The 16,293-nt window shown below is 42.6% G+C and overlaps 1 protein-coding gene across 1 annotated transcript in view; it reads right to left on the bottom strand.

Annotated features, from left to right (window-relative positions):
* Positions 1-16,293, bottom strand: part of Ttc29 (tetratricopeptide repeat domain 29) — a 99,472-nt gene that overhangs the window by 55,341 nt on the left and 27,838 nt on the right. Inside the window, exons 6-7 of the mRNA XM_048333553.1 lie at positions 4,019-4,231; positions 1,806-1,891 (exon numbers count right to left, since the gene is read on the bottom strand). Of these exons, the coding sequence (XP_048189510.1) occupies positions 1,806-1,891; positions 4,019-4,231 (299 nt within the window). The remainder of the gene's footprint in view (positions 1-1,805; positions 1,892-4,018; positions 4,232-16,293) is intronic.

Below are 16,293 nucleotides of genomic sequence, written 5' to 3'. Positions count from 1 at the left end.
GTCAGGGGTGGGTACCATTTCTTCTTCAGCCAGCCAGACTTGGTTGCCCTTCCCAGATTTTCAGCCTGAATAAAACCTGTTGAACTGTTGAGCTTGCCTTCCTGCTCTGTTTCTTTTCTTACATCCTTTGGCGAGACCCAGGCTCTGAAGGCCGTGCTGCGGCTTCTTTAACTGCAAAGGCTTGTTTACGGTCGGTTGCAGCAAGCCGACAGGGAGGCCGGCTTGCGGTCCTGCCTGGTCCCCCCAAACCTGCACGTGAGGTTCAAATGGGCAGGCCTAACCTTCCCTCTAGCCACGCCTGCTCCTGAGGGACAGAGGAGAAGCTTCCACTGGAAAGCCGTCCTCGGATCTTTCTCTTTCTGGTCCACACCCAGGGGAACTGCACATTGGTTTTGTCTTAGCCACGCCCAGTTCCCCTGCCGTATGTGAGGTCGTTTGTTCTGCTTTCCTTCTATGTTCATGGACACTCCTGCCTCGGTTCCTTTGTAGCTCTCTCCTTGAACCCTCTTTTCATGAACTCTAGAACCAAGTCCTTCATGACTTTTGTGTCTATTTCCCTCTATCGTCTCTAACGCTACTTAAGTCAGAACTTTAGGTTAGCACAGTAATAACAAAAGCTAATAAATGAAGGTTTGTTATATACCAGACTCTTCTAAACCCTCACATAAATTAATTCTTCTAATCACTCTCTGTTTTAGATCCCTAGGGCTGACACATCAAATTACTACAAATGACTGAAAATAACAGGACTCCCAAATAACATGGACTCCCATGTTTCTGCCTGCAGGAACCTGTCCCCAGAGGGCTGCTCAGTGGGGACTTCGCTGGTCTTCCGTATTGGAACCCAACCCCTTTGTTCATCCTGCTCTGAATTACAATGGTTTACAAGTCGGTCACCCTTTATTAAATCAGCTCCTAATAAGAAGTGTGCAACTTGCTAGTCGCTGTTTCCCAGGGCACCTGGAAGAGCCCTCTGCCCAGTGCATGTCATTACCTAAAAATAGCAAGTAGAAGAGTCATCTAGAAAAGTCTAGATTGTCCATCATTTGTTGTAAGGAAGCTACAGAAAAATTTCCGGCCCAAATACAGGAATCCTACTTAGTATAAATATATAAAGGAGCAAATAAGATCCAAAACCAAACATGGGAAGTAAGACTATCATTAGATAAGATACATGAATTGAAACAAAAATAGGAGGCTGCATTTTACATATATTAGGGGGAAGTAAAGGGAAAAAATAATTTTCATTTTAATTCAGAAGAGAGAGCTCTTGATATATTTGTGTTTAAGTCCAAACAAACAGAGCCGGCCGCAAAACAAGCACACACTAATTGTATCACGACATGAGCTTCTTGTATTTAACCCGTCAGATACCCTGAAGTACTTTCTGCTAACTGACATATCCTTCCTTCTATAAACAAGAAGGTGCACTTTCTCACGCATCTAGGACACTGCTACTCTTTTTATTTTGTTTTATTTTAATCTCATTTTATTTTGTGTCACTACCCGGGGCTTGAACTCAGGGTCGGGGCATTCTCCCTGAGGTTTTCTTGCCAGGCTGAGCCCCATCTCCACTTCTGGCTTTCTGCTGGTTGAGTGGAGAGCAGCGTCTCTCAGATGTGTCAGCCCGGGCTGGCTCTGTATCCCTAGCCCCAGAGCTCAGTCTCCTGAGCAGTTTGGATCACAAGCGTTTGCCACCAGCCCCCAGCTGCTATTCTGTTACATCAGGACCAACTTGTTGCTCCCAAACTTATAACAACATTTGCCCTAATGTGAACAAGGATGAGACGTCTACTTCCACTTACTGCTAGTGCGGTTTCGTAGTCTCCAGCAGATAAGCGTGCCAAACCCAAGTAATAGGATGCTTCACCTTCCATCTTTCTGTCATTTCCTAAAACGAAGACGCATCAAATTACCATCCCACTCGGAAAATGATTTATCACAATAAAGAGCATCTTTATTTTTTTTTATTATTATTTTTTTGGCCAGTCCTGGGCCTTGGACTCAGGGCCTAAGCACTGTCCCTGGCTTCTTCCCGCTCAAGGCTAGCACTCTGCCACTTGAGCCACAGTGCCGCTTCTGGCCGTTTTCTGTATATGTGGTGCTGGGGAATCGAACCTAGGGCCTCGTGTATCCGAGGCAGGCACCCTTGCCACTAGGCTATATCCCCAGCCCTTTATTTTTTTTTTAAGACAGGAGAAAGTATTGATTAAATGAATACACACGTAACCAATGACCCTACAACCTAGCTGTGTGCATGAAAGAGAAAAAGTAGACTGATGTAAGTATGGACTTACCCGGGTCCCAGACAATAGGGTAAATCAAATGTATTGATAATATAATTATGAAAATGTTCCATTTATACGCTAAAATTATGATATAACTATGGCAGGAATAGAGAATGGGTTTCCTAGTTCACCACATAAAGATCTATGATTGTCCAACATACTATTCTCAGGAAGCAGCTAGCAAGTCACTGAAATGGTGGGCACCACATATGTGACAGTCAGCTAAGTTTCTAACAGAGCGGATAACCAACCAATGAAAAACTGTTGTCCCAATAACGTGAATTTAAAAAACCGTCGATGAAAACTTAGATGACATCATTTTACAGATAGGAAGTCATAAAGAATCCACTAAAGAGGCTTAAGTGAAATATCTTTTTCTAATGTACATTCCTTTACCATGAAACTCTTGTGGAATGTCTCCTGTGACTCGTTTGCTGCGGACATTGATCTGGGAGGGAATGGCTGATGCCAAGAAGGCATCGTCACTGATTCAAGAGCATTTTCTTCAGTGAGGAGCATTCCCTGAGAATAGTTCAACTAAAACAATTACAAGAAGTCACAGAGAAAATAAGCTTAGACATTCTAACTTCACTCTTTTTTTTTTTTTTTTTTGGCCAGTCCTGGGCCTTGGACTCAGGGCCTGAGCACTGTCCCTGGCTTCTTCCCGCTCAAGGCTAGCACTCTGCCACTTGAGCCACAGCGCCGCTTCTGGCCGTTTTCTGTATATGTGGTGCTGGGGAATCGAACCTAGGGCCTCGTGTATCCGAGGCAGGCACTCTTGCCACTAGGCTATATCCCCAGCCCCCTAACTTCACTCTTTAATAGATCAAAATCACAACCAGAAAAACCAATCCTGTTGACTTTCATCTGTTAATTAATAAACCAATCGATTCAATACGTCCGTGAGCTAATCACCTTATCCCCGAGACTAATCATCTTAACTTTGAGACCACAGCTTCAGGACTGGAACTTTATTTTCTCCTTCAGGAAAATGTCTACTTTATCAGCAAGTTACTACGCAATGATGGAGAGAGGCAAGTCTCTTTTCCCTTGCCGTTTGCAAGTGAAAAGCTTGGGAGTATGCTCTGATTTTTCTTTGTTCCACAGAGACACAAATGCTCTGGAACATTAGGGATCTGAACAGCTCTCACAAAAGCGTTTTTTTTTTTTTTTTTTTTGCTGTGGGGTCAATAGGGAACTCTGGCAATTCCCCTAACCTGAACACTGTGGTATCGTCCGGTGATGTGCGTGTGTGGCCAGGCCTTGTTTTATTTTCCTGTTACTGCTAAGTATTTGTCAGGATTTCTCAATTATCTGACAAGAGAGAGTAAACAATGAAAGGTCTCTCCAATTGTAAGAAGTTCACAGCGCTCAATACACACACACACACACACACACACACACAGATACACACGAGATACACACACACACACAACTTTCGCAGATGACTTTATCCTCTAATTGTGGGTTCCAGCACAGAGGATCCCTAGTGGGCTGTCATTTTAGAGATAAAGCTCTCAAGAAACAGTGGATTTCTTGTGGTCAGCACTAGGCCACCTCTGCTCTGTCGTGGAATCTGAAAGTATATTGACGGTATTTGTCTTTGCATTTCATTGGAAATAATCACCCTATCACGTGGCAATTATTATTATTTTTTTAAACTTCCGTCTTGGGAGAACCCGGGTCTTTGCATTAAAGACAGCAGTGGGACCGTGTTCTTCCCCACCTACCTTCTCTGGCTATCTCAGAAGCTTTTGTTAGAGTTTTAATGGCCTGTTTGTAGTCTTGGCTTTCCACCATCTTGTCTGCGAGCAATCGGTAGATGCGCAGGAGACTCTCGCAGGCCAACAAGCTGAGAAAGCGACCCTCCTCGTCCTTCCATATCCGCCCTTGCGTCAGGTGATGGAATGCTTCATAATGCTCGGCAGCTTGCAGAAGGTCACCTGGGGAATAAAAGCCATTCACGGAGCTCAACCACGGGCCGGAGGACGCGTCCAAAAGCTCTCTGCAGTTAAAGGAGTGCGGTGAAGGGTCATCTACAACGGGGGAGTTAAACAGGGAAGGAGCTGGGTCTCCGGGGCCTCCGGTTGGGCATGAAACACCTGCAGGAGGGGTGAGCGTCGGCGTGCAGAGGCTAACTCCCATGGTGGAGATTGAGAGACCGTGTGAACGTCCAGCAACACTTGCAAACAGGAATCATAGGGGCCAACATGTAACGAGCGCCCCATCTTTGAGAAACGTGCTTCACATTCATTTCTAGCTACTCCTCAGGACAATCCAGCAGAGGTTTGCTGCGATTATGTCTTACAGAAGAGGAAGCTGAGGCTCAGAGAGGTGAAGAGCTCAGCTCAGGCCTCCTGGTGTAGAAGTGTTGCGGCAGGAATTCTCCAGAGCCACCACCCTGCGCTGCTTTCTGAGGGACAGCCGTGTCCCCATGCTCAGGAAGCGTCTGGACATGGTGAGAGAGGATTTGTCTGGTACGGAGTTTTAATCCAACCCCCGTGGATCTTTCAGTTGCCTTTCAGAGTGTGAGGGGTGTGTGTGTGTGTGTGTGTGTGTGTGTGTGTGTGTGTGTGTGTGTATGTGTTGCAACCTGTGTAGAATCATTAGACTCTAATTTAATCGCCTTTGTGGACGTGGTTCAAGCAGTTAAGCCAAAGTGCCCTGAGTTCATCCATTCCTTCAAATCTGAGCTAACCTATTTCTGGAAGAGTGGTGTGCGGGTCCATGTGGCAAGGCATATTTCACCTGTTAATTGCCTCGTGGGAATGTTCACAATATACTACCATATAGTTTTCGAGAGCTATATCATTCGACTTAACTGGAAAACTCACTTCCACTGAAGCATTCCAAGCATGGTGGTTAAGAGCATGCGTGTAGGCGATCAGAGATCTTGATGAGGAGGCAGGAGGGGAGGGAAGAAGGGGAAGAAGGGGAAGGATGGGAGGAGGGACTTCAGCACCACAACTTCCTGTGTAGAAGTCTCAAGCTGATTACTGCCTCTCTATGCTTTGGTTTGTTATCCTGTGGAGTAGGATCACACTGTAACTATTGGGGGCACTATTGTGAGAAATGAATAAATACATACTCAGCGTGTTCCAGAGTGGGTACTCTATCAAAATGGCTGACGTTATTAGTTGTCATACTAACAGCGTTTCCATTATCTATTAGCCAATTGAAATGAAGTCAGTCATTAGTTATATGCTGTAAATCCAGCTTACCCTTACTGCAAAAGCAAGAATTGGTTACTACTATCAAATAACAAGGATTGTAAGAATTAACTAGCTATTTGTTATTGTAAGAACTGATTAACAGCAGCATCGTGTGGGCAAGTTAACCTTTGCTGACTATAGGCACTGCGTACAATTTCACTTCGGTGCATCGAATTTGTGACCCAAATTAGTATGAAAGGTGCACACACCAGGCAGGTTAAGGAGGCTGTAAGCCCAGTGTGAAAGGGGCTGAGGCAGGAGGAACTCCAGGCCGGCTTGAGCTGCATGGTGAGACCCTGTCTCAAAAAATAACAGCAGCAGCAACAACAAAACGAACACGCACCCTATACTTAGAGGACGAAGAACACAGAGCCGCAACGGCTGTGTGCATCTGATCCTACGCAATAATATTTATCAAAATGAAATGGAAACAAGAGTTATTTTTTCTTTGCTGCTGTTTTTGTTTTCTTTTTTTTTTCCCCCCGTCTTGTTTGTTGGTTTATTCTGTCTTTGAGAGGGTAAGGGGGAACAGCAAAGGGGGGACAAGGGGTGAGAAACGCAGCAGTGGTGCTCACTAGACACTAAGGGCAAAGTGAACTGTACAACACGTGGGGGGGGGGGAGGAGAGAAACACTGAGAGAACGCGAGGGGAAGGGGCGACATTGTCCGAAACAAACATGTACTCATCATCTGACTTACGTCACTGTAACCCCTCTGTATACCACCTTATAAGAGCAAAATACTTTAAACAAAAGGACACGCATTCAAATAAGAATAATACCATCAAGGGAAGAGAACCAGCAACAGTGGATCGTCTGCATATGTCCAGAGTCCCTTTCAGTGCCTTGCTGCAGGGCGTCAGCGAAGATCCTCTAAGAAGGTGCAATGTACTGCTGTTTACACACTTACACTTCACACTTGTGAGACTTTTTTGCACGATAAAAACTATGATGCCATCGACGTGATGTTACAGGAGAATACTGTGGTACACAATCCGGCAAGGTGTGTATGGCAAGTGAACGCCGAGCAAACACTTTCAAAGCATTATCTCTGGGAGGCGGAAATGTGGGGGATGGATTCCCCCCCCCCCCGATTTTCTTATTTCTTTCCTTGATTGCTTCCCTCTCGCTTACTGTATTTGCCAAAGTTGCTATGATCAAAACACGTTTATTTTGCAACAAGCACTATACAAGAGAAGTCATTTTAAATATAATGCCCAATCCTTTATTCACTTTGCACTAATGTTCCAGGTTGAAGTTCACCACTCTATCTGTTCTCTCAGCTCGTAATTTTTTCCTGCACTCCTACAGAAGCAGGCGTCGTTTTTCATTCCCCTCCTCTAGCACTTCTCGCCAGAAACACCTTCCTCCCAATACCCACGACCCTCATTTTTAAAAACTGGAATGGAGCAGTGACACACACGTGCGTTATGTTTCCTTGGTCAACTATATTTCTGCCTAAAACTATAGCTCTATATCCCTAGAAAGATGTATACGAGTGTTCTTTCTTTCTTCCCCCTCTATTCATAAAGTAGAGATACATATTTCTTTTGGGTCTGGTGAATAGGGACACAAGAAAAGGAGAGAACCAGGTAGTTTCTGGGAAAACAACGACCGTGACGAAGGAATGTGAAAGAGATGACACTCTAGATAATCCAATCAATTAAAATTGGACGCAAATGAAGTCTATGGATGCAAATAATGAACAATGGATGTCTGTGCCTAAAATGAGATCTTCATAGGGGCAAGAAGAGGAAGGGAGACTAGAAACAGGAAGAAGAGAGGTGGAAAAAAATAGGGGGGTGCTGGACAACGGAAGAAAGAGGGGTGGCGGGTCAGTGTCTGTGTGTATTCTCAGGAAGCCGGCATCCCTCTGCCTTACTGACTCCTGGGGAACTAAGGTTTCCTGGACCGCCCGGCCGTCTCTAGTCAGGAGTAGAGTAAGGCAGGGCTGGGCACGTGGGTGTCAGTTGATGGCTATGGGAGGCTCCTTGCGGTAGTTAGCAACTGTCTTTTAGGCTGAACTTGGTTTTCACTGGAGCTTTGGGGACGAGAATGGCTGCACTGCTGGCCGAGGCTGGGATCTCCGAGGATCTACCGAAGGTCTCCACGAGGAGGCCTGAGCGGCTCCCGTTCACGTGAACAAAAACACCACTGCTTCCCAGAGTTCTCCGTAGGGTGCTTGCCAAAATGGAAGGGTTTCCTCTCTGCATCTATCTTCCCCGTCCCCCCAGTCCTGGGGCTTGAACTCAGGGCCTGGGCACTGTCCCTGAGCTTCTTTTGCTAAAGGCCAGTGCTCTACCACTTAAGCCACAGCGCAACTTCCAGCCTTTTCTGTATATGTGGTGCTGAGGAATCGAACTCAGGGCTTCATGCATGCATGCTAGGCTCTTCTGGGTCTCACACCCTGGGACGACTCGGGCTGTCCCAAGTAATGGCCGATGAAAGGGAAGACGTTATGCCTGACTGCTTCCAATTGGTCTTTCCACAGGAGTCTGGTACACAACCACAGCTCCATGTGAAGTCCTCCCAAGCCACGTGGGAACAGCGGGAGGGCGTGGGGTGTCCTGGACATGGTCAGCCAGGGCCCCGTGGACAGCTCCCTCCAGCCATTCAGGGGCATCGCCCCCTCAACCACCTGGCCACGGATGAGACTGATCACTGCTGTTCTCTCGTCAGGGCTATCTTAAATAAAACGACAACGCAGCAGTCCAATTGTCCCAGTCCTTCTCCTATGCAGGGGACTCATTTCTGAAATTATTTGGTAGTGGTAAGTAACATAGGAAATGATCTGATCCAAATGGTTCAAATGATCCAACCATATAAATGGCCTGACTGCTCTTCCCGAAGGCTGGTCAGAATCTAAAAGCCCACGGCTTAATGTTAAATTTGATTTAAAAATACTAAAAAGGTATGTCCGTGCAACAAAGGCAGTATGATAAACACGCAACTATTCCCCGTGAGCACGATCAACAATGAGATGATTTCCATCCAATTTGTGTTCCTGACCATGATTAGGAACCTTAAAAATTACCTTACCTATGGAGAAAGGACCCTGCTATTAACTAGGCATTTAATAAGACATAGTGTATACCCATTTTCTCCGATACTAGAGGTCTAGTATGGGGTTTGTGGCTTTGGCCAGGCCAGTGGGAACAGCCCAGGTTTGGGGTGTGGGGTGCCCATTGGGTTCTCTCTGCAGGGGTCACCTTCCACCAACTTGGGTCACCTTCCACCCCAGGCAGCTTGGACAGTCGTTCAGCTCACTGGAGTGTTTTATTTTTGTCATTTGTTGGACTTGAACTCAAGGCTGCACTCTACCCCTTGAGCCACAGCACTACTTCCCCATTTTCTCTGAGAAATCTGAGTTCAATACTCCTAACGGAAGTATTATAAAAGTCTGTAAGTCCAGTTACCGTTATGCAAAGCTCAATGTAAATATCCATGATGAGAACAAACCAGATTTTTCAGTGTCCATAGTCTACCCTTTCTTATCAAGTAATCTTTACAGAAGCCCGATGAGATTTTTGGATCCCACCGTCAATCTTTCAGAGGGACAAGGACAAATGTTTTAGCCAAAATGTCCAAGAATTTTCTTTCCATGAAACTATCAAGTGTTAGCATTATATTTTCCACTGAAGAAGAGACGCAGGAGAAAGGGAAGTGATTTCACAAAGGTGTCACAAAAATACAACTGAACAGAGAACTGAATGGGAAAGGGAGATTATCACAGGGCTCCAGGATCAAATCTTCACCTTTGTCATGACTATTGAGTAACTAGGATCCCAATTACCAAGAACAGGACAAAGAAGACACACCAACAATCGCAAACACCGTGCCTGATTGCTAGCAATGCTTGCGTCTACACCAAGCAAAAGTCCGGGCAGACTCTCAGCAAGTCCGATGGAATTAGGCACAGAAATGGAATGTCTGTTTCTGAGGATGCCTCTGCACAGATATCATCTGTGATTAATTTATTTCCATGATATAAAATCATCTCAGAAAACCCATCTTTGGAAAACTAGCACAAACAATGGTACTAGGCAAGAATAGGTATGTAGAGAGGAAGCCCAAGTTACTGTTTATAATCATCATCAACAGTTATAGGACATCTTCATAAGCAATAAAGTTTGGTATGAATGTGTAGGTTTTTGACCTAAAAGAACACATTTAAAAACAAAAGTACTACAAGGAAGTTTCACATTATCTAAAGCCCCCAAGAACAAGGTTTAGAAATAAAAACAAAACCCAGATAGTGTTGCAAACTGCAAAATGCTTTGTAAGATGTTAAGACAAACACTATGTAGCAAAAATAAGATTTTATATATTTGGATATTATCCAAATTGTTGTTCCCCTCCCCTTCTCTGCACAACATCACTGAAAGTTTATAGATATTTGTTGTATCACAGCAGATGCCTAGAACAAATATTAAGCAAAGGAGAATGTATATGATCTCTCCCATTTTAGCTTTTTTTTTTAAAGTAGGAAGATTGACTAGATATTAACACAAATGGGTTTAAATGTGAAGTTGCCATAAAAGCAGGAACATAAATGTAATTCTCCCAGCCGCTATTTTGATGCACATTTTTGATTCCATGAATATTTTATGAAATGGCACAAACTAAAGCCATATAACATTCCTGCATTACTGATGCTTGCGCCCGTAAGCTACGAACATTAGAGGCATGATTGAGTGCATTAAAATGAACTCATTCAGCAGTGCATTGATTACTTGAAGGGGGAGGGAAATGAAAAAAAAAAAGAAAAGAAAAAAATAGAAAAGGAAAGAATAGAAAAAAAGAAAAGAAGTTGCCCTGTTTAAGAAAACAACACCCAAATCCAAAGTTTGCAAGATAGAAGTTTGAATAAAATCACATTTCATAAATAAAGTGAGACTCACTCCAGATGTGACATTAATTAGGCAAGGTGTTAATTATGTCCAAGGATGGCTACTGATATTGTTCAGGTAATTTAAAATGTCACAGTCTCTGAGATGCGGGGTCTAGCCTGTTTTAGCTCTGTGCATGAGCAAGCCTGAACATAGCTAATTATCTCCTTTTTCTATCAACTTGCACAGTCGCCAGGAAAAATAATGCTTTAGAAACAATTGTATGAAAATAATTTGACAGGTACGAGGGGCCCCTCTCTTTAGCTACCCTGGTATATATCTTGAGCCTATTTAGTTCCAAATTGTGTGCACAATTGTCGAAGACTTTAGCAAATCGTCCACTTCAGTTTAAGACAACAACCTAAAGGAACAATAAGGCGTTATGCATATTGTGCTGCATTTTAATCTGGAACTTCTTTGGCATAAGTTACTACTCTGTTCAGTGGAGACATAAAACCCACTAAAAGCGAGAGTGAACAGTAGCAAAAGAGAAAAACGTTATTACCCTTTGCTAAAAACAAAAGGCCTTGTGCCTTCCATTTTGGCTTAACTGCATGAACAATTTACATTATCCTTTGGCTTTTACATTCAATTATGATAATTATAACGGCACGGCACACGCTGAAATAGTTAAGGGCTCGCCACATTTCCAATGGAAATGATCACTTGCCAGGGTTTATCTCCTGTCTGGTGAGATTTGTGGCACACTATCCTCTACTATACACCACTGCAAAATGGAACACAGGAGACAAAGGTTTTGTTCCATAATTCAATAGCATCTCTAATAAACTTCAAGGAAAATGTACCTATAACTTTTGAGTAGCAACTTTAGGGTATTTAGAAAAAATTCAAAATGTTATTTCCCTTAAAAAAAAAATCTCTGTGTCCTTTTTGGATAGAGATTTCAAGAAGGGATTAGAGGAAAGAGACCAGACACCCATTAAGGAATGTCAGTCACCAAGTCAATGAAGAGGATGTCAAAAATTCAGAAAGACATGTACAGGAGAAGGAGTACTCTAAAGGTTTTTGTTTTAATCACTGATGTTAACAAAACTAGCACAGATTTTTTTAAAGTTATTTTTTTTTCAGCTAGCACATCACATTTGATCCTGCGACTAGACTCTGACAGCAATTCTCCTACTTACCCACCTAGCTGGTTCCAGATACCAGGCTTACTGACTGAGAGGGGGTTTCCCTAACTTTCTACCTGAGCTAGAGAAGCATGGTTCTCCCGAGTTGTGCCTCCTACGTAGCTGGTACCACAGGAATGCTTTAGTGAGCCTGGCTTAATTTTTAAAATGAAAATCTAGAACATCGGCTACAACCGTCAAAATATTCTGGAGGCACTGTCATCAGTGCTTGTAGTTTATGATTTCAGGAGGCTGAGCAGTAGACAGTTGGACAAGGTCGAATCAGCTATGTATCGATAAACTTCAGTACTGGTTTTCGAGCTTGCCAATTCCTAGGCCTCAATCGCTAAAGCGCCTGTTAGGGCTGAAGCTGAAAGTGGAATTCCAAAAGGCTTACGTGTTAAGTGCCTGGTTACCAAGCAGTGGGCATTTTGGGGGAGGATGTGGAATGGGAATAATTGAATTCTGAAGACTCGGACCTAATCAGTGGATGACCTAATCCATCAATGGATTCGTACTATGACGGCATTATTGGGATACAGGGCCTGGTTGGAAGAAGCAGGTCCCTGTGGGCTAGCCCTAGAAAGAGACACCTTGTGCTGGGCCCCTCCTTTCTCCCCTGGACATCACCTCCACCACCATGTTGTCTCAGCCGGATCCAAAGCAACAGAGCCAGTAGCCCATGGGTTGAAACCTCTGAATCCACAAGACAAAGTACATCTTTTGCTCTTAACTACGGCTCTCGGGTAATTTATTTTTTTTTACAGTGACAAAAAGTCTGACTAACCCAGAACCTTTGCTCTTAAAAGAAAACAAGGGAGGGCATCAAATTTACTCAAAAAAATTAAAAATATGTTAAGACGACGCAACGTTTCTATTCTGTGTAAGAATGAAATTAATACCAGTTGGTAACATGCCTTAGAGAGTCAGCAGAATGTATTATTTTTTTCACATGATAGTTTTTACCTTTATGTCTTCACCTCACTGAAGATGTTTAGTAAAAAGTGGTGACAGGTATAGAAGTTTGGGAAATAAATTCCATATTGATCTTTGATCAGCTAACTAATGAGTTACATTACTCAGATCTAATCAATAATGGCACTCCTATTTGGTTACATACTGCTCACGATTTTAAATCATCTACATTCAATCTGATTCATATATGTTTCTAAGAGCAAGATGATAGCTGTGGAATCATACATACCAAAGTATCAGTACTGGCAAATGAGGCCAGCGGTGCAGAGAGAGAGGAGAGTATTCACGTTCTCCTCTTTGTCCAGCTTTGATGAGTGGTGAACATATGTTGTTTTAGATAGTAGGAGGGAAAAAAAAAACCCTACCATCAAACAGAAAGTCATCTATTTAGGTGAGTGAAGAGAGAGAAATACCAATATTGAACTTTGAATATGCGCCAGTCGGGCTGGGGTTATAGCCTAGTGGCAAGAGTGCTTGCCTAGTATACATGGGTTCAATTCCTCAGTACCACATATACAGAAAACGGCCAGAAGTGGTGCTGTGGCTCAAGTGGCAGGGTGCTAGCCTTGAGCAAAAAGAAGCCAGGGACAGTGCTCAAGCCCTGAGTCCAAGCCCCAGGACTGGCAATAAATAAATAAATAAATACATAAATAAGCGCCAGCCATGATACTAGCTGCTGTCTATACGTGTGTCCATACACACATGTAAATACATACATGTAAACACATATGTCTTTCTATCTCTCTCTATACATTTGAATAGTTTCATTTATCTTAATACAAGGTCTACACATTAGAGATGAGGAAGCTGAGCTTTGATGACTGTCCTGACTAGACAGATTAGACAGAACAACAGATGTTCAAAGCCTGATGGAAAATGTGCCAGATGTTTGGGCTTCCAGGCAGGGCCCAATGTTTGCACTTCAACATCACAGTCAAAGTGCGGCTGCAGCCCATGCCAATAAAGTTGTGTCAGCTCTGTGCCGAACGCTTGGTGTTCCACAGACACCCAGCGACTTCCTGTGTCATGTGACCTGTTTAAGTTCGCCAGTGATACTGACTATGGATAGGTCCTTTCCTTGAAGTGCCTTAGAACTTCAACAGTACAGAACAGTGTGGCTTTTGTGAGTAAATGTCCTCTAAGACACTGATACGCGTTCATGCAGCCATCTGACTCGGGCTCAGTTGTGCCTCTGTAGAGGAATTTCTAGGGAAGTTCTTGGCTTCAGTCAGAGTTAGCAATTGCTTCCAGACTGGTTGGTTCAGTGGAGCAGCTATTCAAGGCCTCCTTGCAAAGCTTTGAAACAGAGAACCTGCTGCAGAACCGGTACCTCTGAAGAAGCCTTCTGTGCTACTCGTTAAGCAGTAAATAATTAAACCACCTGAGAGAGACAGGTAAAATACAAGCAGCAGTGTCAGTAACACAGACATGAAAGAGAAGGGGAAGAAAATGAATTTTCAAAAAAAAAAAAGGCCATGAAATAATTCATTTGAAGCTTTAATAAAGTTTCATTTGCAGTCTTGTTTAAAGATATATCAGACTTTAGGGATGTAACCTAATTACATTTTTTATTCTAAGTTCCATTCAAAGATCTTGGACTTGGATTCTTTAACACAGATCAAACATGGTATAATTTTCTCATGGCTATCAATACTTAAAAAGGATCTCTTCATTAAATACTATAAGGCCTTATGAATGTGTACACAGAGTAGATGGAGAAATAAACTGACATGACCCAGAAAGGGACAATTAGCTTAGATAGGAATACAATGCTAATTGACTTCTAAAAATAGTTTTGATTATTAGACTCTAATGAAAGACCTTCATGGATGTATCAAGTGACTCCATTGCGAATCATTGGTCTGGTCAGACTCATCTTGGATAATGTAAACGAGGAGCCACTTTTGAAATCCATTTGTGGGATTTCTGCCCCCCCCCCCAAATAAAGTGTGGGAAGAAGTAGCCAGGAAGTTGTGAGCTCCCCTTCCCCCTCCCCACCCCCCCCCCACAAACCCCTACCTGGTTCCCTGAATAAAAGGGTTCCGACCAGCTGTCTGCTGGTGACTCCATCCCCTCATTGGGAAACCAGAATGGAAGAATGGGTTTTGCTCTACCACAGAACCTTTGGGGAAAACGTTTCCTCCAAGAAACTTTTAAGATGCAGGCTTAGAAGAAATTTACAAGTAAGGAAAATAAGTACTTAGAAAATAAACAGTTAAGGGGGGGAAAATGTTCCAATGAACTTGGTTAATTGTACTAAAGATGTCAAAGACACCTTTAGACATCTGTAATGTTCATCAACAAGTGTATTTCTCAAGGCTATTTTACAAAGAGATACATTGTCAGTGTAAAATGTCATTTCCCTAACAATACAGTGTATAAAACAGACATTGCTTCCTTACAAATTTTAAAATATGACAGCAATTTAGATAGAAAAATAAGAGTCATTTAAAAACCAAGAATAATCCTATCGTGCTTGCCAAAAATCTATTAATAGCAAATAATAAGGACGTTATTGCCTCAGTATTCGAATCCATGAATAAAATACCAGATTTAGAAAGACAAAGGAAATGTTAATATTTGCTCTCCTCAGTGGGACTCCATTCGTGCCAATTTCCAAGGGACTGTCCTGGTTCTCATGTTAAGTCACCAAAGTTCTAGGAACTACTTCAGGCCTGGGATGATAGCTGCACTGTGACCCAAAATACAAAAAGGACTCTGAAAATATAATTCAATAAAGCAAAACAAGTAATATTTAGCAAAACCATAATGCAAGGTATATTTACTTAAAGACAAAAATAAATCGGCATGAATGAAACCCTACAGGGAAAAAAAATCATAAAATATTGCTAACAATGACACCATCAATCACTCAAAAGGTGCTTATTTTGCTTAGTTTTTATTCTACTCTGCTTCTATATTCATTTGCAATTGGTATACAATTGGAAGGAGTCAAATATAAGTTTCCTGCTTATCTAGATTCCTATATTAGAATTATTTTTCATACTGTGTATTTTCATAACTACGTTTTGAAAGGTTGTATATTGCTATAATACTTTCCAAACCACTGAAATGATTCTCTATTACTAGCAATTCACATAAACCCTACTTCAAGGAATAGCGATTGTCCCCCCCACCTCTATTTTAAGAAGTGTTAAACAGTGCTTTTCAATTATTCAAATTGAGTTTTAAGTTGTGTCTCTTCCCCATGAATTCATTATTATACTCTGGTGAATTGTCCATATCTTTTACTATTAAATTACAATTGTCTTGGCATTTTTTCTTATCAATTAATATATAGTTCACATCGAATATAGCTGCTAATCCTTTGCTATGTGTACTGCATATAAAACACGTTTCCCACCCCCTACTTTCTGTCTGAATGCTGCTGCTGTCTCCCTGTGTGATATAGGCCCATCCACCTCCTTTACATTTATCCACACAACATACCCACCTCTCCACTCACAGATCATAGCACCTCCTCAACCTCCCTTCTTCCTCTAATTTCCCTTGCTTGGTGGTCACTCTACCCACACTTACTAAACAACAAAGCTCACATTTGAATTTCAATATGTGACCAAAAAAAACTTTGTTTTATAAGTAAACCCATCCACATCTTCTCCTTCCAACCGACTCAGTTTACCAATACTTTTCACTAATTGTGTTCCCCATTTCTGGAAGATTTCTATTTTGTACTAACCATCACAGAGCTTTCTTTAAAAATCCACCTGTGTGGTAGGTAATCGGTTGGTCTGGAGGGGATTTGGTCGTGACGGGAGAGGTACCAGCTGAATTCTATA

This window comes from Perognathus longimembris, chromosome 24, assembly GCF_023159225.1.
Source record: "Perognathus longimembris pacificus isolate PPM17 chromosome 24, ASM2315922v1, whole genome shotgun sequence".
NCBI lineage: Eukaryota > Metazoa > Chordata > Mammalia > Rodentia > Heteromyidae > Perognathus > Perognathus longimembris.
Note: the sequence above shows the minus strand (reverse complement) of the source record. Positions and strands in the feature narration are given on the sequence as shown.